The sequence below is a fragment of the Lasioglossum baleicum genome, chromosome 9, assembly GCF_051020765.1.
Source record: "Lasioglossum baleicum chromosome 9, iyLasBale1, whole genome shotgun sequence".
NCBI classification, from domain to species: Eukaryota; Metazoa; Arthropoda; class Insecta; order Hymenoptera; family Halictidae; genus Lasioglossum; species Lasioglossum baleicum.
Genome location: NC_134937.1, coordinates 6,165,125 through 6,184,840, shown reverse-complemented (window position 1 = coordinate 6,184,840; position 19,716 = coordinate 6,165,125). Strand labels below are relative to the sequence as shown.

Below are 19,716 nucleotides of genomic sequence, written 5' to 3'. Positions count from 1 at the left end.
TATCTAGTTCTACGTATGCATTATCAGTCAGAGCTACGATATTCGATTAGTCACGAATTATCTGCGACGAACTGCAACACGGTCGCCAAGAGTGGCAATTAATCGAGGTTCGCGAAATTTTGACGAAAGATCGGCATCGAGGGTGCAGTTTCCACTCCGCGCACTGACAGGAAGATGAAGCGGGAACCGTGTGCCGGTATTCCAAAACTAATAATCTCCGTAAACGATACTAATAGCCTACACGCATCACCGTCCGCTCCTAATATAATTAACATCCGAAAAAGAAACAACCGGCGGGCCTGACCACGGTGGCACGATGATCCCGCACTACCGTACAACAGAATCCCCGACATAATTACGACGTCATTAGCGGCCACCGGCCTGAAATAAACCGTCCTCGTCGATGATCGGTAGCCGCGAACAGCTGAGGTGGAATTAGGAAGGGTGTTCTTGGAGCTGGGACAAGATAGACTAGAAAAATACTAAAATTACGCTTGAATTAATTATAACGCGATCACGCCACGCTATGTACTGAAAAACGTGTACCATATTGCGACTCAAAGTTACAGCATTGGCACATTAATAAGGAGAAGTAGGGGTAAGTAAGAACTTGAAGTGGTAGAAGGTAGGAAGATGGTAAAAAAGCTAAATAAATCCTACTTGGTCTATAGCTGTTCAGTGTATTATATTTTGTGAAGAAAACGCTTTTTCAGAATGAACTAGCTTGAAACAATCTGGAGCTTGTTCACGGGTTTGGTTTTCCTACTTGGTCTATAGCTGTTCAGTGTGTTATAGTTTTGTAAAGAAAACACTTTTCCGAATGAAGTAGCTTGAAACGATCTGGAGCTTGTTCACGGGTTTGGCGAAACGAATTAGGAAGAGTCGCTATCGATGCGAACCTCGAGCAATCGTATTTATCGGGTCGCTAACGAGAAGGAAGGAGGAGCAGGAAGAGGCAGTAGAAGAAGAAGAAGAAGAGAAACGAGGGACTGGAGATAAAGGCTAGTCGTGTTCGAAAGGCAAGTCGCGCGGTAAAGGATAAGATACTGTCGGGTCGGACTTAGGGAACGGTCCAGGATTTCGATTTAATTTTCATCGGGAGCGCATATGTCTTGCAACATTGTCTCTCGGATATGGAAATTGGTTTAATAGCACAGTGATTCCAAGATGAGATAATGATCAATCGTAAAATGCATCCAGTCGAACGAGTTCTTGCTTGTCGCTGGCCGGCGCGGCGCAGCAGCGCCGAAGTGGTTGGAAACGGGCTGGCATCGATAGCTACGGATAGCGGATTTATTTTTAATCCACGTTGGTAAACGGCCGATACGCGAGATCGGGCCAAGAGACGGTGACAGACCGGTGTTGCCTTTGCGAAATCTTGCGCAAACGTAATCGAAATGGTGTTCGACGTGGCGGAATGATGTTTCGTCGCTCGCGAAAGGTTCGCCTAGTCGGGTGTCCGTTCCGGCGGTGAACGTTTGCGATCGTTCTTGGACACCTCGGGACAGTCGATCCTAATTGCCGGTAAAACCGGGTATCCTGCCAAGCCACGAAAAACAACGGCCACAGAGAAAGAGATTGATGGACAGTCACGCTCTCGCCGGCGCGGCGCGCCGCATCGCGGCGATCGAAGTCGTCTCGCGTCCTCGTCTTTTCTGTTTGAATCTCATTACCATACGAAATGAACCGTGCGTACACCCGAGGAACCCACCGTGTTCATCCACCAAACGAATCAACGACCTTTTTCATCTCCCGCTGCTTTTCCCCTTTTCGATCCCGTAGCATATGCGTACACACTGCCGAACAGGCCGCAACTCGACCCTTTCGAAAATCGACTGAGCAGGTACCGAGCAGATGCGCCCTAACCCTTCCACGCGATGAAAGCTCGAGAGGAAACGTCTTGATTCCCTGCTCGGATTCAATGGGCAACAGGTCCTTCAACGTATCTGTTGAAGAGCATCGCCGGCACACTCGGATACTTGCCAGGGAATCGATCGCGCTGCATGGTGCGCCGCGGCGGTTGCAGGTGATCGTTACGTCCTAGCACCGATTTCCGGCTCATCAATATTCCACGTGGATACACCCAGCGTCCTACTCTGAAGCTTCTTTCGATGATCTGTCCTAGTTTCGATGGAATAATCGACGGAAGTTACGCACTCCGGTAGCAATTCGAGCAGTGCGTTTCTTTGTCGCATAGAGAATGGGTGGTTATGACAAAAGGTAAAAGGGTTGGCTATCTCATTGTGTTGCGTTTTACAATGTTTATCGTTAGACTGTGGATTCTTCCTGCGGAAACGGGAGCTAGCCGAGTCTTCAGCATCGAATCGTTTTAATAAGTTGGAAATGGTCTACAGATATCCTTAAATTGATTTAATCCTTTCACTGTTCTAATCGTTGGGTCAGTCTATTTATCATACTTACTTCAGTCGCGCGTTTTTACTGTTCGCTTACTGTGGGGAGAGACAGTTACCGAGCAGAGAAACTGATTGGGGTCTGCAACAGCTTGTAAAAAACTAAGACAGTGTGTTTATTGAGATTCTAAATTATTATAATTATTCGGATAAATATGCTCAATAATATCTCACAGAACACGATTGTAATTTCAACAATTATGAAGTAGAAAATGTAACACCAGACATTCCATCTGGTTATAATTTTCTTTCACAAGTTTCACTTGTTGCGTCGTAAATAACAATCGTTAATGGGTAATGAATAATCTAGTTAAATTCTGTATTAATTAAGTATTCATTTGTTGACAATTATTTTGAAGTATGTAGTTGTACTATAACGCCAGTCACTGATGATCAACGAGCAAATGTGGCGACTGCGCGCAAAACGATTAACGTAGAGGTAAAGGAAGCTGCATTAGAGATTCTGCGTACACCTGTTTAGCAAGTCCTCAATCCATTTGGTACAATCGAGTCCACCTTAATCCTATTTTTATACTTTTCGCATTATGGACATATTAAGGCGATCCGAGCAGCTCGTTAAATCCGCGGGCCCGGTCGCTCCCATAAACTCTCGAGGTCCCATAAAAGGATCACCATCCTGGCTATCTACCTCGAAGCAATCTACATATCCTTATCACCCTATCTTCCACATCTCGAGCAGTTCGAGAGCACACCGAGGTCCTTCTTTCGCCACTTATCTCTTGTCAGCCCAATTTACTGTAATGGTTCATACGGTCCATGCACAAACAACAAATACATTATCTCCTAATGCGCGTATTGAGTCGCCGCTATTAATTGCGCCGGCTAACGAGCGGTGGAGTGCGGGTGCACGGGAAGATACGGAACGACGATGGTCGTCGTACGAAAAAATCGGCTCCCGGGGCACAATGTACGCTTCCTCGTGCGCGGTTGTTCGTTTTGCATCGAGGTGAACACGGCGAGCGCGTCGCTCTCTCGCGAAATCCCATATCGTATATCGGGTGGCGCTGCACCCTCGAAAAATTATCGGCTGCACGCGGCGTTACGGCGTTAAAACCGCGCGAGCGGCGATATCCCGTTTATAACCGTCCAATCAGATCGGGATATTATCTCGGCAATATACAGCATCGTGGCCGCCGATTGGAGCGAGCCCACGCACTGCAATCGTCTCATATGCATATCTGCACGCTTAATAGTTAATGGTCCGCCTCGTTGTAACGCTGTGCACAACATCTCCCCACTCCGAGCCCCTCCGCGCCCCCCACCGCAACCGCGAACCGCCCCACCATCACTCCGTTTTGCTCCGCTCCGTTGCCCCCGCTCCGATGCCCCGCTCCCGCGGGCACTCCGCGTCCACCGGTCAGCAACGCCTAACAGCGTCGACCGCGCTGATCGAGATCGATATAATCGGGCCTTCGCTATCGGCGGACCACCACAGCTCCGCCATTAGCTTCATTACCACCTTTCCACGACCCGGCTCACGGCTCACGGCCGATAAAACGCGACCACAGCCACTCAAAACGATTCCACCGAACCTGTAATTACGAGAACGCGAGACTTTCGACGGTGCTACGCTTTCGACCAATCGAATTTGGACCGGATCGCGGGCAAGTCTTGCCGAGCGGGGACACGGGGTGGATTTGGAATCGGTGGGGTGATTGCTCGAGAGAAATGGCCGAGTGGCGATTTTATTAACATGCATTCGACCGGCTGACTGAAATCAGTCAGTTCGGTGACGATCATCAAGACCAAATGATTAAGACGGTTGATCCTCGAGGTTTGAACAATTCCGAAGTAAAATCTGTTGGGGTAGAGGTTGCTGAATTCCTCTACAGTTATTGTTATATTATTTTTAATCTTCAACGGTAATTTTTTAAATGTCCATCCACACGATTGCGTACTTATATCAGGATTGTTATCATTCCTTCGCACAGCTTTCAAGAACACCTTCCTGGAACCTCAAGCCTACTTCTTTAATCTGAAAATCGTGTTCCCATATACTTAGATCTATTTCACGATGAAAATACATATCCGAAAGGCAAAGTCGATCCCCAGAGAAATCGAAGATCGCGCGTGTTTGGTGCCCGGACGATCCGGAGCGTTTCCGTGAATTAAAGTGATTAGCGCGCACGCGGTTCTATCTTTAGTCGCGAAAACAACCACCGGCATACCGATTCAAAGGGTTAATCCCTTAGAGCGGCTGATCTATCAAGCCTTAATCTACCGTTAACCCTCGAACAGCCGTATCCAGGAATATCAGGAATGCTGTTTGATCGGACAAAGAGAAAGAAAGCCGTGCGAGAAAGAGAGGATTCGACGTTGAATGGTATCCAGCACGGAATGAAATTCATTCAACCCCGGAGATTGTGGGATGGGCCGCCGTTGAAAAACTGAACGATCCCCGTGATCCCATCTCGCACGGATCCAGCCGGGGAACAATTAACGAGCCAAAAGACTCCCCGACACCATCGCGATCTTTCGCGCGGCTTTCCGTTGGCCTAATTTTAGCCCGATTCTCGACTTAGTAAAATATCTGCGAACACAATCGCTCGTCTCGGTGGCATCGCTCAACGTCCAACGCTACAAGGCCCGATGGCTAGAACGCCTTCGTCCCTTGTCACCGATGAAGGAGGTTAAACGGGGACGGTTGCATAAGGCTGAAACCCTAAGTACAGTGCAGGGTCGGAGAGAACTTCTTGGAAATAAGAGAGCGGCGGGAAAACTATTCCACCGCCATTGTTAGCTCAATTCTCTATTATCGATCGACGTTCTGCGACGATATTGTTCGACGACGTTCTTAGACGCTGTACTATTCTGCAGTAAATAAGCCTTCTTGCACTCTAAGTGAAATTCTAAGTCAAATTAAATCGCTTCATGAGACGGGAAACGTTTCATTTTAGAGAAAGGAGTATTTTAGAATGAAGGCTATAATCTAGTCAGAAGGCTAGCAGAGTTTACATGTTATTACTAGACTGCGGAAGTTTATGCAAAATGAAAATAGTTTGCATCGACTGCAAGAAACAGAGCCGAAATCAACATTTCTTTCTTGCTTTATTGATTTTAATAAGCAGTAACTAATACAGTGATATTCTTAATTATATTACTAGACCGCGGAAGTTTATGCAAAATGAAAATAGTTTGTATCAACTGCAAGAAACAGAGCCGAAATCAACATTTCTTTCTTGCTTTATTGATTTTAATAAGCAGTGACTAATACATTGATATTCTTAAATGCTTTTCATCTGTCTACAGCTTTAAATTGCACTTACCCATTCTTGTCATAAATGCATATAATCCTAGCTAGTACACTCGCATTACACTGTAGTGAATAATATTTCAAATATAAAATCCCAGTAGCTTCATGTGGAGAAGTTAAGATGTTATTATGCTATTCGAGAATGATATTATTGAAATAAATACTCGCTGAACACTAAGGTATATAATATGTTAATGTACTTTATGAATGTTCATTCACAAAATCATAAACAAACATAGAACCAATAAAAATTCCATTCAACATCCTTAATTAGTTACTACTAGTTGATACTCTTGCTCCACGGAAATCCTGCTTCTACTAGGTTGGCAACTAAGTTCGCGACCTCCACATTTTCTCAAACAAAGTCATTTAAATATATTTTTAAGCACTTTATATGAAATTAATTGAAAAATTCAGAGCTCTCCAATGATATACAGGTCAAAAGGAATGGTCACTGAATGATACAATAAAAGAATTACGAAACAAAAGGTCGCGAATTTAGTTGCCAACCTAATACCAGCACACTTAAAAATCGTCGATCACGTTCACTTAATCACGTTTAATTCAAAAATTTCTCCGGACCGCTGCATTCGTGGATTTACTAGGAAAAAGAAGCCGAAGTAAGGGCACGGAAACGAAAGCGGCGAGATGGACGGACGCGCCATTTGTACCGCAAACACGGTTGCAATTTATTAGGAACTGCATTAGAGCACTCGGTAGGCGTCCCTCGTGTGTATAATTCCCGGTGGATATTCTCATTATTCTCAGGCAATTATAATCCCCGATGCACCGAGGCGTCGAGGCTATATTAATTCGCTGCGACGCCGTCTGAGAATGTCCCGCGTATTAACCGGGGCCACTGGACTAGCGGGGCTCGCAAATTTTCGCCAATGAAAACCTGCATTCTTCTGTAATGTTCCAGAGTCCGGGACCGATTCCGTGTGGAATGATTTAGGAATACTCTCGCTGCCTAGACGCCTGCTTCTACCTTTCTGCTTCGCCGCGTCTTTTTGCCGGAATCCCGCTAAACCATGCTCGTTCGGTAGTTAGCGTTCGTCAGACGTCTGCTGAAGCTAATCTCTGCGACGCGTTATTACCGGCGTCGTAACAGCTTAACGATCAAACGACTCTAATTGCAACGGGAGGGGAGAAAAAACAGGAAAATCGCCGTGCGCGAGGTCTTGATCGACGGAAATCGACGGAAACCAACGATCCGACGAGTTTACGGGACAACGGGAAGTCTTTTTGGAAGTTGAATCGCGGCAAGCGTTTGATAAGAAGCAATCATCTGTCTGTGCAATCATGCTTCGGGAGAAATGCGAGGCACGAATTTCTACATTCTTCACAGTTCTTTGTAAAAATAAATGCATAAAACGTTATAAATGGTTAAATTTCTCGTGAGACATGTTACAATAAATGCTTCAGGACTTAAATCTGTGGCTGCAAGGAAAAACGCCGCATGTCACAATTTCAAGAAATTTGAGTTTATGCATTCATTGCGCTTCGTAGTATAGAATTGACGTATTTACCAGAAAAAAAGTCATGAAAACAAATTCGAAAGGCTCGAAAAAATAATACAATTTAACTGATGACCTATGTCGAAGCATTAGTGATCGAAACTTTAAACGGCTATATTCTTCCTGACAACCACAGAAATATAGCAATCGTTCGGACGAAATGCATCGCTTGTGTTCGTTAATAGTTAACAAACTAGCGCAGGGTGACGCATATACGAATTTTGACATTCTTCACAGTCGTAAAATAAATGCATAAAAGAATACAAATGGGTCAACTTATTTCGAGATATGTATTTTAATTGAGAAAAGAGTTATAGTGATTGTATCAACACAACGTACGCGGCGCGACGAATTCGTCCGACAGCTGCGCCATAAGTGACGTGGTGCGAATGTGTTAATAAAGCTAGTCGTAACAAACCATAATAACATAAGAAATTACAATGAAATGCCTTACTATGAAATTTTACTCCGTTTGATTAAAAAAGAACTTGGAATGTGGAATCCTAAAAGCACTGAAAGAGTGGAAGGGAAAAATGATTCTATAAAACATAATTAAATTATAATGATGAGCAATAATCGGCCCATAGGACGAACACGACGACGCCATTGCTTATAACATGTAATGCAGGCAACATCAGCCTATGAACCAGAAAATGGTGAAACAGTTTCGCCGCGCATGAAATTACAATACTCGTAAAATGAGAGAAACTAGCACGTGTAAAGCGATCTACAAATTAGTTCCAATTAAGGGTGGGCAATTAGGGACGCGTAGAAACGAATGACTCGTCATCGGCGGTATCGCGGAACAGAAACTTATCGACCGTTGACGTTGATCTCGATGCGTCAGTTATCGATTCTCAGGTGCACAATGTTGAGACCATTACGGTGCAGGAATCTAATCGGCGAATCTCTGTTATGAATTATAATCCGGTGCCAGGGACGATAGGCCGAGTTAGTCAAGTGTACAACGTGCCACGGACGCGTTTTGCTGTCGAGCGTGAAAAAAGAAGACCATCCATTCCCGGCAGGATAACGCGAACAGGATCTGGAACGCATCTCGAGTGTCGCCAGGACATTATCGTTCGTCCTTCGAGAGGCTCGTGACTGCCTGCCTACGCAAGCGCGCGAGTACTCGTTTCGCGATTGGATGAACAGCCAGTTTAATCGTGGAAGAACCTGGTTCCACGTTATCCCCCTTTTTTCTGGCCTGACAAATGAGCAGCACGCCCCCTCCTCGTTAAACATCGTTCCCATCGCCACGGATGAAAAATGCGAAACTGAAGGATACTCGGCTTGTTGATGCCTGAAAGCGGTTAACGAGTCCCCGAAGCTCCCTGCATAGGGGAATAATTATGATTTAAAGAAGATCAGGATGAGGCCACGATCTTGTCTTGCATCGAATTAACATCCATGCCGTCGCACTTACTTCGATAAATGTATCCATAAGTGTAGTTCATCGCGGATTAGCCATAGCGAAAGTCCACTCTATCCCAGGTCCTTTACGTTCATTTCTTATGCATCTCTAACTGCCCCGGGTTTTTCTAGCCTCTTCGAACGTCTTATTTGCTTATCCGATTTCGTGATTCGTGATTAGCCTGCGACACCTTATGCAAATGGCGTGTAAAAACTGCCGGGGATCTGTAAAATGCAAGGTTTAACCCTCGTACGTTCCCGGGAAGTGGTTGTAGAAAATGTTCTGCGATTCTTGTTCATTTCTTTCGGTTTACTAGTTCGATTTAATAAGAAGAGTTTACGAAAATGAAGAAAAATTTATTACTTCATCATGGATGAAAAAGGAGTGCATTTTCGCTCGAGGTTAACAGAGTTTAATTCGCCAGTTTACTTCTCATTTTATTCATTGTTTTGAATAAAATTTTGAAATTTGTACATGATTATATTCTTTTGACGACGATGAAACTTGAAACTCTGTATATTAATATTATTTCTCGCATGTTTTCTTACATTTTCTAGGCAGAACAGGTGTTCCTTCGCCTGTCTCCAAAAATTAATATTGTTCGTGATGCAGTTGCTTGAGTAGAACTTCACTGGACTTGTACAATCTAAAAGAATTGAAGAAGTAATTGATAACTTCGTGATAATCTTTGACTGTGCATTTTCTGAGATTTTTTCAAGATACTCGTGTGACAGCCAACTAGCTAAGCTTATCACTGCCGAATGACAACAATCGAGAGAACTTTTAAGAACGAGCGAAATTCACCGATCTTCTTTACATTTTATCGAGGAGTTAATAAATTTCAATGGAGACTGTAAAGTGACAGGTTCAGCGTTAAAAGAGCAGGTAGCTTACGTGTCCTCGAGAGTAGATGAGAATCACTGGTCTCCAAAGAAGCGAGCGGAGGACAGAAACGCAAGGTACGCAGGGCTGTCGTCCTTAATGTTCTAACGAGCCGCGTATGTTAAAATGATGTCGCGCGCTAGACCGGGTCGTATATGTGGTTGCACATGCAGCCGGTGCACCAGGCTAGTAATATAGTAATGCAGGCAGCCGTCGGGAGACGCGAGCACCTTCGTCAGATGCATCGAACCGTTCTCGAACAGGAGAACCGGCGGGAGAAAGAGAGATCGCGGCGTGATTCAAGAACCCGTGGATAGTTTGCGCCGTCGGTCAGGCGCCCTGATCCGGACTCGTACTAAAATTGCCGGACGGTTTGCCGCGACTATGCAAATTCGCCGTAGGTATGCGACACCTTTCCACAGTTCGGCTGATCATAACTGGCCAATCCTGGATTGGCGAACCGATCCTGGACGTCCAGTCGCGTTTCCGCGGCCATATCATCGGCATCTATCGCGCGAAACTGCTGTCGATCCGACTGTTTCAAGAGGAGGGAGCCTCGCGACAAACCGTAAACAGAACCCACAATAATTTCGCGTGTGCAGCAGCGTTGAACGTGGCGCCAGCCACGGCTTCCTGCATCGGAGAACTAGATAATGAAACGACTGGAAAGTTCGTGGCTCTCGGACAATCGGAAAATTATTCTAATTCCGCTTCCGTAACGCGCTATTACCGCTCCGACGAGCCTGTACCGCCGTGGTCAGAGCTGCGGGAAAGTTGCTAACGAGAGACACATCCCAGACCAGTTTCCCCGGGGGATTTTTCAGCATCGAATTCTGAAGCGACAATGCTCGGCAACGCAGCAGCCTGCGCCGGGATTATTCGATCGGCACGATCGACTGTGATGTTGCAAAAAGGACCAAGGTTGGATACCAGTGCACCTTGCTACGTCCTCGACCAGTTTACTCCCGGCACCGTGGAGCACTGTCAGGACACGAGAGCTAATCTAGCGGGAGCGAACGTCGCCGATAGGTTGCAGGATACTCGGTATTATGCGGACAAGGTACGTACAGCCAGGAGATATTAGTGGAAGGAAGGACTCGCGGTGCAGCGAGTGAGCGAGGGTCGATATTAATCTACATCCAGCGCCGCGGCGAGAGACGGCCAGGCATTCATCATCTTTATTTTAACCACACGACCGACCAGGCGGTATATCTGACTGCGATCTGCACTAATAACATTCGCGTTATGAATGGCGTGCGCGATCCCTGGAACACCGCGAGCATTAATTCGCCCGGCCGAAAGCAGATCGAAAATTGCGGCCGATCCTCGTCGGCGACGGCGACCGGACGGCCCAGTCTTCCGGTGATCCTCGAAACGCTATGGCTCGGTAAGAAATACTTATTCTGTGGGATATGGACAGATTTCGATGATCCCATTGGACAGTTCAGAAAATTACCCAAAGCTACGTTTCTTGCAAGCGAATCGATCATGAGCTTCCTCTTATTTACTGTTGTGCGCTGGAAAGATCTCGCTTGGAAGGAATGCGAGTCTAAAAGGTCGGACTGGAATGGATACACCCCCAGTCACACGTATTTTCGGCGCTAGCGAAACATTGGCTGAGGCGGTCACACATACTAGCTAGCGTTGGCAGCGCAACGAATAATACTCTGTTATTTAGAAGTATAGCTTCTAGTTGGACATTTATTTCGACTAGAACAGATTTTATGCATTTTTATGATAAAAATGGCTACGCGCAGTATAAAACACTAATTAGAAAGATTTAAGGACATTAAATGATGAAACAATTTTTTATTTGGCACCTGTGCCTTGCAATTAACCAAACATTTTTTATTTTGCATAAATATTAAAACATTTCTGGTAGACGTGACAATTAAAGTGTTAATAACTTTTCGATTTCGGTTGCATCGAGGAAGTGTACCTAGACAGTGTGGATCTTTACAAAGCAATCGTTTGGCAGTCAGCATGTGAAATAAATCATCGTCATTTCTGTCGGCCACCAGCAGTCGACAATCCTGAAATCAGCGAGTTGACTTCAGACAAAGTCTTCAAAGAACCCATAGCATTTTCAGTTTCGCTGAAGATCCAACGTCCACGATCAACAGCAGCTTTCAACAGTTTCTGCGAACGTTTAGTCTTTGGGCCATCGCGATGGAGGATGCGCGAGATGACAAACGGCGCGTGGCTAGCAAATCGTCGAGAGCGTGGTGGAGGCGAAAACGGCGATTGGCGTAACAAGAAAATGATCGTTATAAATAAATCTCGCAGGCATGGTACAGGGGAAGCAGTTACTCATCCCGCGGGATCAAATCATCGAATCGGAATGGCTGATCGCGAGTTGCCTCGTGGGCGAGGCTCTCGGGTCCGCGATGAAAGCCTCGATCCGAGGAAATGAGTATCTCAGTCGGTCCGAGGCAAGTATGGAGTACCGGGGGCAGATTGGAAATATAGAAATGTGAAAAAGGAAGGCTTGAAGATCCGGCGTGCATCGGGCCCGGAGCGATCCGGGTGTCATTAATCTGCCGTTATCCGGTAGATTCATCGAGTTCGATAGAAATTTCCGTGGTTCGCGGTCTCGCCGGTCTAGGCCTTGGATAAATTGACTCCTCTAAAGTTAGCCACGGTCGGGGACGGAGGGATCGAGCGGGGCCGGTCGTAATTAAAAGACCACGAGCGCAAACAGCCATACATCATATCGACCCTTTTATCGTTTATTGCCCGATACCGATCGCGGATACGAAACCGCGCGCGGCGCTTTCTCCCGGCGCGTGTTGCCGGGTCCGGACGGGACGATGCTCTCCGGAACACGAGGACCAAACATATCGCTCCGGTTGGCAAGGGTGTGGTCGGATGAGAAAGGAGAAATACCGATATGGATGGCGTTAATGAGGGGAATAATCGAGCTGGCTACCACCGTCGGAGAAATAGAAAGAGAGAGAGAGGGAGAAAAGGAGCAGGACGATCCGTCAGCGCGTGCAGCACCACGGAAAAAAGGAAGAGGTGGACGCCTCACGACAGGAGCAAAGAAAACACGGGAAAGAAAAAACGAAAAAGAGATAAGAGATAGAGTAGGAGAGGGGGGGCACCAAGAACGGTCGCACTGGTTCGAGATAGAGACAGTCGCACAGACAGACGACGAACGAGAAAAAGAGAGGACGAGCAAGAGCGAGGCTGAACGGTGGCGGGCTGAACGCGCCCAGCTAAATTAGTCCGCAGAAAATCGCGCGATCTATTCTGCCCCGCGGCTCTTTCTTTCCTCACACCAACGTGTCCCGAAATAATTGGCAAAAGAAAAGCCTGGACTGCCCACCATTCCCGACGGACAATGTGAATTATTCGAGTTGGCGGCGTAGGGAGAGCAACGCGTATGTTACGTCGTCGCCGGCCGCCCTCTTTCCTCTTAGCCCTCTCCTGACCCTCCCATACCCTCCCCCGATGGCTTCGGGTTCTTCGTCGTTCTCTTCGGAGCAGCGTACCGCGAGATGCGCCAACGGGACCACGAGCAAAACGAGCGGACGCTATTGAGCAGCCGAGGAAAATCGCTTCCACGCTCTCCATTCAGTCGAGAATGCATTAGCCTCCTCTCTCGCGTCAGGGGACATGGAAGAGGCCAGAGCAGGAAGAAGCCTGCCCGGTTTGCGCGACACGGCACCTCTGCTCGTTGAATAGAGCCCCGCGCGCCTCGAACAAATCGAAAATAGCACGGTTCCTTGACGATCGGAGGAAAATAGACGTCCCAACCGGCCGGTGGCTCTGATAGGCGTCGAACCAGGCCTACGCCGCGAGCAGAAAGGATTTACGGTGACTGAACCCCTCCACTGTCTACTCCTCCTCTTTTTCTTCTTCTTCGCCGTCGTCGTTGTCTTCTTCTTCATCTTCTTCTTCTTATCCTATCAAGGAACGAGAAAAAGGGAGCACGGTCGTCAGAGGTGTCGACTTCGCTTTTGTTAGGGGATGGAGGTCAACTCCTCCGATCTCACGTTCGCGCGTGCCTACGGTGAACGAAAGCACGCCCCGTGTTAGTCGAAATGAACCATCTAGGTGCACATTCCTCGGAGTATAAATAATTTGCTGAATGGGTTGATATCGGGCCTCTTTAGTCGTCTATTGTAAGCTCGTTGGAATAACAATTTTACCGTTAAGTTGAACTATTAGCTAAATACTGTGGCGCATTGTTAGCTTGTTCCAGAAGTTACCCTTTCGCAATGTTTCATATTATATTAAATAACACGAGCATGTACAAACAATGCAATCGTCTGTTCGCTAATGTTTAATTATTTTCTACGTCTTGTGTGATTTAACCACGCCATTTATTTCCTTGAAAAATTAGTCGAGATTTGCATTGCGCGCATCCATCGAAAACGATATGGATACGAACTTTTCGATTTTAGAAACATTAGCGATATTTAAACTGCCATAAGTACGTTTAAACTGTAATAATATAATGTTACACATTATAGTGACGTAGCTATAAACACTTACTACTTTGTGGGTACCAAGACACACCCAAAAATTAAAAAAAATATGGTATATTCATTATTTTATCTCTTTTACATTAAGTGACATGCAATTGTTATTCTCTTCGGCAGTGCAACCGTTATTGGCTTGCATGTAGTACTTATATTAATCATTAGATGCTAAATGGCAAAAATTGCGAAAATCAGACAAGCTTCACACTTCTAATACAAACATTAACTTTTCTCAATTGAAAGATTGGGTTCATATGAATCGAAAAATCATTACAAATGAAAAATTAAGTTAAAATCCGTAACGCGATCCCTAGAGAAATGTGTAAGGAATAAAGTAAGCATTGGTTGAACGTGATTAGTCAATTCATTATCGAGTTATCCTGCACGCCAATTTAAGAAGTTCTCCTATAATCGACATGACTGTTATTTCCAGGGCTTCGGAGTCGGTAGAAAAAATTCTTAACTCCAACTCTGACTCCAACTCCTCCTTTTTTTTTACCTCCGAATCCGACTCCGACTCCGACTCCGACGCCAACTCCGACTTTCCAAATTGAAAAAATATGTACTCAAAATAATTAAGAGTTGTAATAAAACTGAATAAATAGTTGAAATATTGTAATAAGTTCTAAGAATATGGAACAGATAACTCTGACGAAACACAACACGACTGTTACTTTATCACTTTCAGGCAATAGTTAGAAAATACTACTACCATAACTTTAACTGTTTCTCCTCTACATAGTGCCGAGGTATATGTATACATATACAATACGTCTATACTGTAGATCGAATATTAGCAATTTATTTATGAATACATAAATCTATTAATGATTTATAAACAAAAGAGTTGGAGTTGGAGTCGGAGTCGATATATTTTTTTTCGACTCTGATTCCGACTCCGAAGCCCTGGTTATTTCAATGAATTTCAGAATAAAATTTTGGGAAAGCATTTTTCAGGGGTCGGGCTTTTACAAAACACAATGAAAAGAGATTCATGGTTTAGGACCAATTACACGAAAACTTCCACTTAATAAGGAAGAGCGGAGATCATGGTAATGCACGCGCGAGAACCACATTCTCGTTTTGCAATGATCGCGGGTCGCTTGATGCCGTGCTCTCGCCGGCCTCGGTTGTTCGTCGGTTCGGCTGCTCCCGAGAGATAACTCACTGTATATCCCGGATCGGTGTATAAATTACGGGCAAATAATAGTGCGCGAAACAGTCGCGTGCCACGCGCCCCTTTTCGTTTGGTTTGCTTGTTCAGTTCGCCGCTGGGAAGCCGGGAGAGCCGTGTTCAGCCGCGACCTTTGCCACGCGCGGCCAACGAAAAAAGAAAAAGACCGGCCACGACTATCGCGTGCGCCGATCTTGCTCGATAATTCGGCGAGATTACGAGCTACCGAGCTCGACAATGGACGTCGGCGGTCTCGGGAACCGGATTACCGAGTATTCGTTAACCAATTAACCGATTACCGGGGTTACGATTATACTGAACACCGGCGCGGTCCGTTGGAACGCCACGCCGCGCGCTGCGAACCCCTCCGGTCATACGCGGAGAGGTATGAAAATTGATACTCTTACGTCTGCTACTGCACGCGCTATAGCTGCTGCACCAGGTGCTGAAAGGGAGAAGGAAAACATTTTCTTTACACCGATTTTCGTTGAATATGCCGATACCCACGGGCCTTCCAATCCGGCTTTTCCTTTAGGGCACGCGTTTACCTCGCGGCTGCGGTAAACGATCATCATCAGAAATTATGGATATACCGTAAGTAATGCGAATTTCCTTTCGTACTTTCCAAGGGTGGAATACGAAGAAACAATCATTAGTCTTTTATATGTTGTATAGGTTGCAGATAATGAAGAAAACCATACACATGGAATGCTAGTTGTTGTGATTGTGTCTTTGTACTTTATCTTCCAAAAATATGAATAAGGGAGACAAATTATATGTTCATAGGGAAATACAATATATAATAATAATAATTTTTTTTATAATGGGAGTGTTTTTGTCTTTACTTTATGCATTTTTGACAAAAGCAAGTATAGGTTCTTTTATTAAGAAGTGTTATTTTAATAATATAAAAATACTGTTTTTTTAAATTTTATATAATTTTACTAACCACGTGTTGACGAGTGACAACTCCAATCTTCACAAATAAAAAATACTCTTAATGGAAGACCCCTTAGATTAGATACAAATCAGTAAACATATTCAAAGAATCTGAAAATTATTGTGTTACTTTCAGCTCATGAAAGCTGTTGAAAAAAGATATAAATGTCTACATAGCTCCTGTGTCTTGCAAGTAATGTAGACAATTTTTATCACGTAGATGTTGGGCGTATATTTGCAGAAACTTGTAACATAATCAATAAAAGTGTCGGCTCTATTGCCTAACAAAGTGCGGCTTTTACGACTATGTTCTCTGACATGCTATATCCAGCATCTTCACAATTTTCCAATTCCTATCAATTTAGGTTTGAATATTCAAAGCAACAGGTGTTAGTTACATCAATCAATGGCTATTTTAAATATAAATAGATGTTCGAGGAGAGTCTATAAAGAATGCTCTCGCTATTGAATTTATTCGAGAGTAATCTCGCATTTTTGTTCGATATTCCTTCATTAGTAAAAGTTCCGCTCTTCCGATGTAGACACGAATTGTAATAGAATTCTTTAAGATTCATAATTAATACTGTCGACGCTCGTACGAGGACTGTATATAAATTACATGAAAAAATACGCTGCGTCCATGAGAATTCGAAATAAGATGCAAATTGTATAGAATGACAGAGCAGCGATATACCAAAGCAGCAATAAAGTCTGGAAAAAATGGTGATAGAAAATTTCCGCTCATGTGTATCAATCTACATTAGAAGCGGAATATTAAAATGCTAATTGACACACGCGGCACTATTTACCTTTTACAAAATGCACGCGCATACCGCATTTTAAGAAGGCGAAATATTTTTCACAGCGGCGTATGCCTGTTGAATTCCTGCGTGTAATGGAGATATCATTTCAAATTTCAATGACGGCATTTCAACATGGCGGACTGCTGATTTCCATCAACCTCTTACAAAATTTTTATATGACATTCAATGTTTCAATTTACACAATTACAAATGAAAATTCACGTTTCTCTGTAAATTTCATAAACTGAGCATGAGCGAAACAAAGAATACAATCATTAATTTCATTCGTAGTTATAATATTTTATTCAATGCGCATCTCTTATGAAATATGAACGAAATTAAAGTAAAGAAAATCCAAAACGAATGATTATTTTTCAGTAACATCGCGAACATGTTAATTACAGTACCAATGCATGTTTCGCAGAAAGACCGCCCGGCACGAAAACAATAAACTTTCATCGTTGGATCCGACGGAATGGTCACGTGACTGTGCGCAATGTTGATCGAATGCAATCGCGGTGTCCAATCGCTAGCCTTCGTAACAACAGGTGTGCAATCGCGCACGAGCACGGTGTTATTGGGATATAAACAAACGATGCGTGATCACTCGCATTATACTTATCTTGTACTCGGAACAAATTTCGTCCTGAGATTGACACCGGTCGAATTATCCGCAGGAAACAAATATTTGCAATAATTAACTTCGTCTTGTTCACAACGTGGCATTTTAATCAATTTGTCAATTTTAATCGAATTGATCATCATTGCACTTCAGGTAATTTAATCTAGATTCAAGACGTCTATTTAATAATCCTTTGAAAGATTTTTCATTTAAGTCCTGTATCAAATAATGATATTAAGTAACATGATCTTATAATGTTATGAAGTCTATTATTTAAACGAAAATTATTTAACTCATTTTTTACATGAATGTACTTCTCACAGGACGTCAAAACATTACAAATTATGGAACTCAAAAAGCTAGATCGCGTGCATGTATAACTTTAAAAAGTATACGAACTGCGTAATGTATTGTCCATATTTGTATGATGAAAAATAGTTACTTGGAACATGATCGAATATGTTTTCCATTTTTCTATTATTCTATGTGTGTAACTAGAATTGTACATTCGTATAGTTGAATTGAAATTTGTATAGTTTAAAACATATAATGCGGATATCGAAATCGAAATATCATCGTTCAGAGACAAAATATCATCATTGCGACTCGAAATATGTAGTAGTCATTAGAACGACCCATCTCGTTCTACTTTATATTGAATCATATACAATAAAATTTCATAATAATTTAATAATACTACTAAATTTTCCATAAAATTAATTCTCATACTAATTTAATGCTATTTTAAAATATTACTAAATTCTCTATAAAATTTTTATGCATAATATTGTTCCCCTATAATAATATTAAATCAATTGGCAAAACCTTATTTTTATAGCGTGAAACAGCCTCTAAAGGGATAGTTTTTAAGGGTAGTTTTCATCCTAACAAAAAGACGATACCAGAATCGCAATCTATGATCCCAAAAACTCTGAAAAATTCTTCTGTTTGTAAGTAGAAATGTATATAATTCAGATATTTAAGAATTCCGTGGAGGTTTTTGCAATTTCGGACCACTGTGCGGCAGTTTTACCGGAAACCTGATGGAACAATGTGACGTGGCCCGTAGATCTCCCTTGCGAGGGAAGATGGTGGCCAGATCGAAATAGATCGCCGACCCACAATCCATGCAGTCACACTGGTCAGTTAATCACCCCGTCTTCGACGCAATTATCCCAAGTAGGCGCGAGATCGGTGAGCGCGATCCACACGGATGCGTGCAACGTGCTTCTGTTCTCTGCGATTCTATAACTGATGCTCACTGCTCGGTGTAACCACGAGCTCATGGCTCATGGCTCATGGCTCATCGAGCGCGCGGTTGGATGCTCGTCCATGGATCTCGATCGACCATCGATCCTAACCGCGCATATCTCGCGAGCCCGCAACACGGATCCGCATGTTTGCCGATTTTTCAACCGATTCTCCTTCCCGAGCACAAGACACGGCCACGGCGAAGAAAAATTTCTCTGGAACATCGTATAGTGGCTTTTCGAAAAGTTATTTAGCAGTGTTACTATCAGATAGGACAAAATGATTTCTACCTGCTTTCTTCTTCTGGAAGTATTGAAATTATAAACATGTTAGAATTTTTTAAATTAATCCTTTTAAAGCTTCAAGCTCTTATCATTCACAGTTCATTTTTTGATGACATAGCTATACAAGACTAGCTATTCAATTTTTCATAGAAAATGCTACCAGAAGCAGTATTGAAACGCCTCCACAAAAGTTGGAAAATTTTTTTTCGTGACTGAATCTGTTACAGGTTTCAAGATTGAAGTTTCCTCTTTACAACGACTCCATACAATTAGATTACGATTTTTTCTACTGTGTATTCAGCATTAAATGAAAGCTGTGCCACCACCAACTTTACATTAATGTACAAACCTGTAATGTGGTGATACAATCGAAGAGGGAATAATTTTACAGAAAGAAATAAGTGAAGTGTATACAATAAAATATGTTTAAATATTTACAACGGTCTAAACTTCATTTTCAAAGGCGACACAATTGCTCGAGCCTTAGAACTTACAAGAAGTAGAATCAGCAGGTCATGATCAGACACACCAAATGAAGTATCTAAATCTAAACGACCATTATAACGAGGTTTCATGAACCAGTGTCCGAATATTCGGTACTGTATTTTATTTATTCAATTTTATTTTATTCATCTTACTTGATTTATTTAAATTAGTC

The 19,716-nt window shown here is 43.5% G+C and overlaps 1 protein-coding gene across 1 annotated transcript; it reads right to left on the bottom strand.

Annotated features, from left to right (window-relative positions):
• Positions 1-5,412: 5,412 nt before the first annotated feature.
• LOC143211922 (uncharacterized) lies at positions 5,413-9,917 on the bottom strand. The gene is made up of 4 exons (XM_076430059.1): positions 9,511-9,917; positions 9,165-9,262; positions 8,629-8,840; positions 5,413-8,536 (listed from the first exon to the last, which is right to left on the bottom strand). Exons 3-4 carry the CDS (start codon positions 8,657-8,659, stop codon positions 8,046-8,048), a joined length of 522 nt encoding a protein of 173 aa, XP_076286174.1. The 5' UTR covers positions 8,660-8,840; positions 9,165-9,262; positions 9,511-9,917; the 3' UTR covers positions 5,413-8,045.
• Positions 9,918-19,716: the final 9,799 nt, after the last annotated feature.

Bases quoted from the DNA above. Each gene is read 5' to 3' on its own strand.
- LOC143211922 (XM_076430059.1), bottom strand. From the start codon at position 8,659: ATGAACTACACTTATGGATACATTTATCGAA. The intron at 8,537-8,628 runs GTAAGTGCGACG...TCCCCTATGCAG, and splicing joins TTATGGATACATTTATCGAA to GGAGCTTCGGGGACTCGTTA.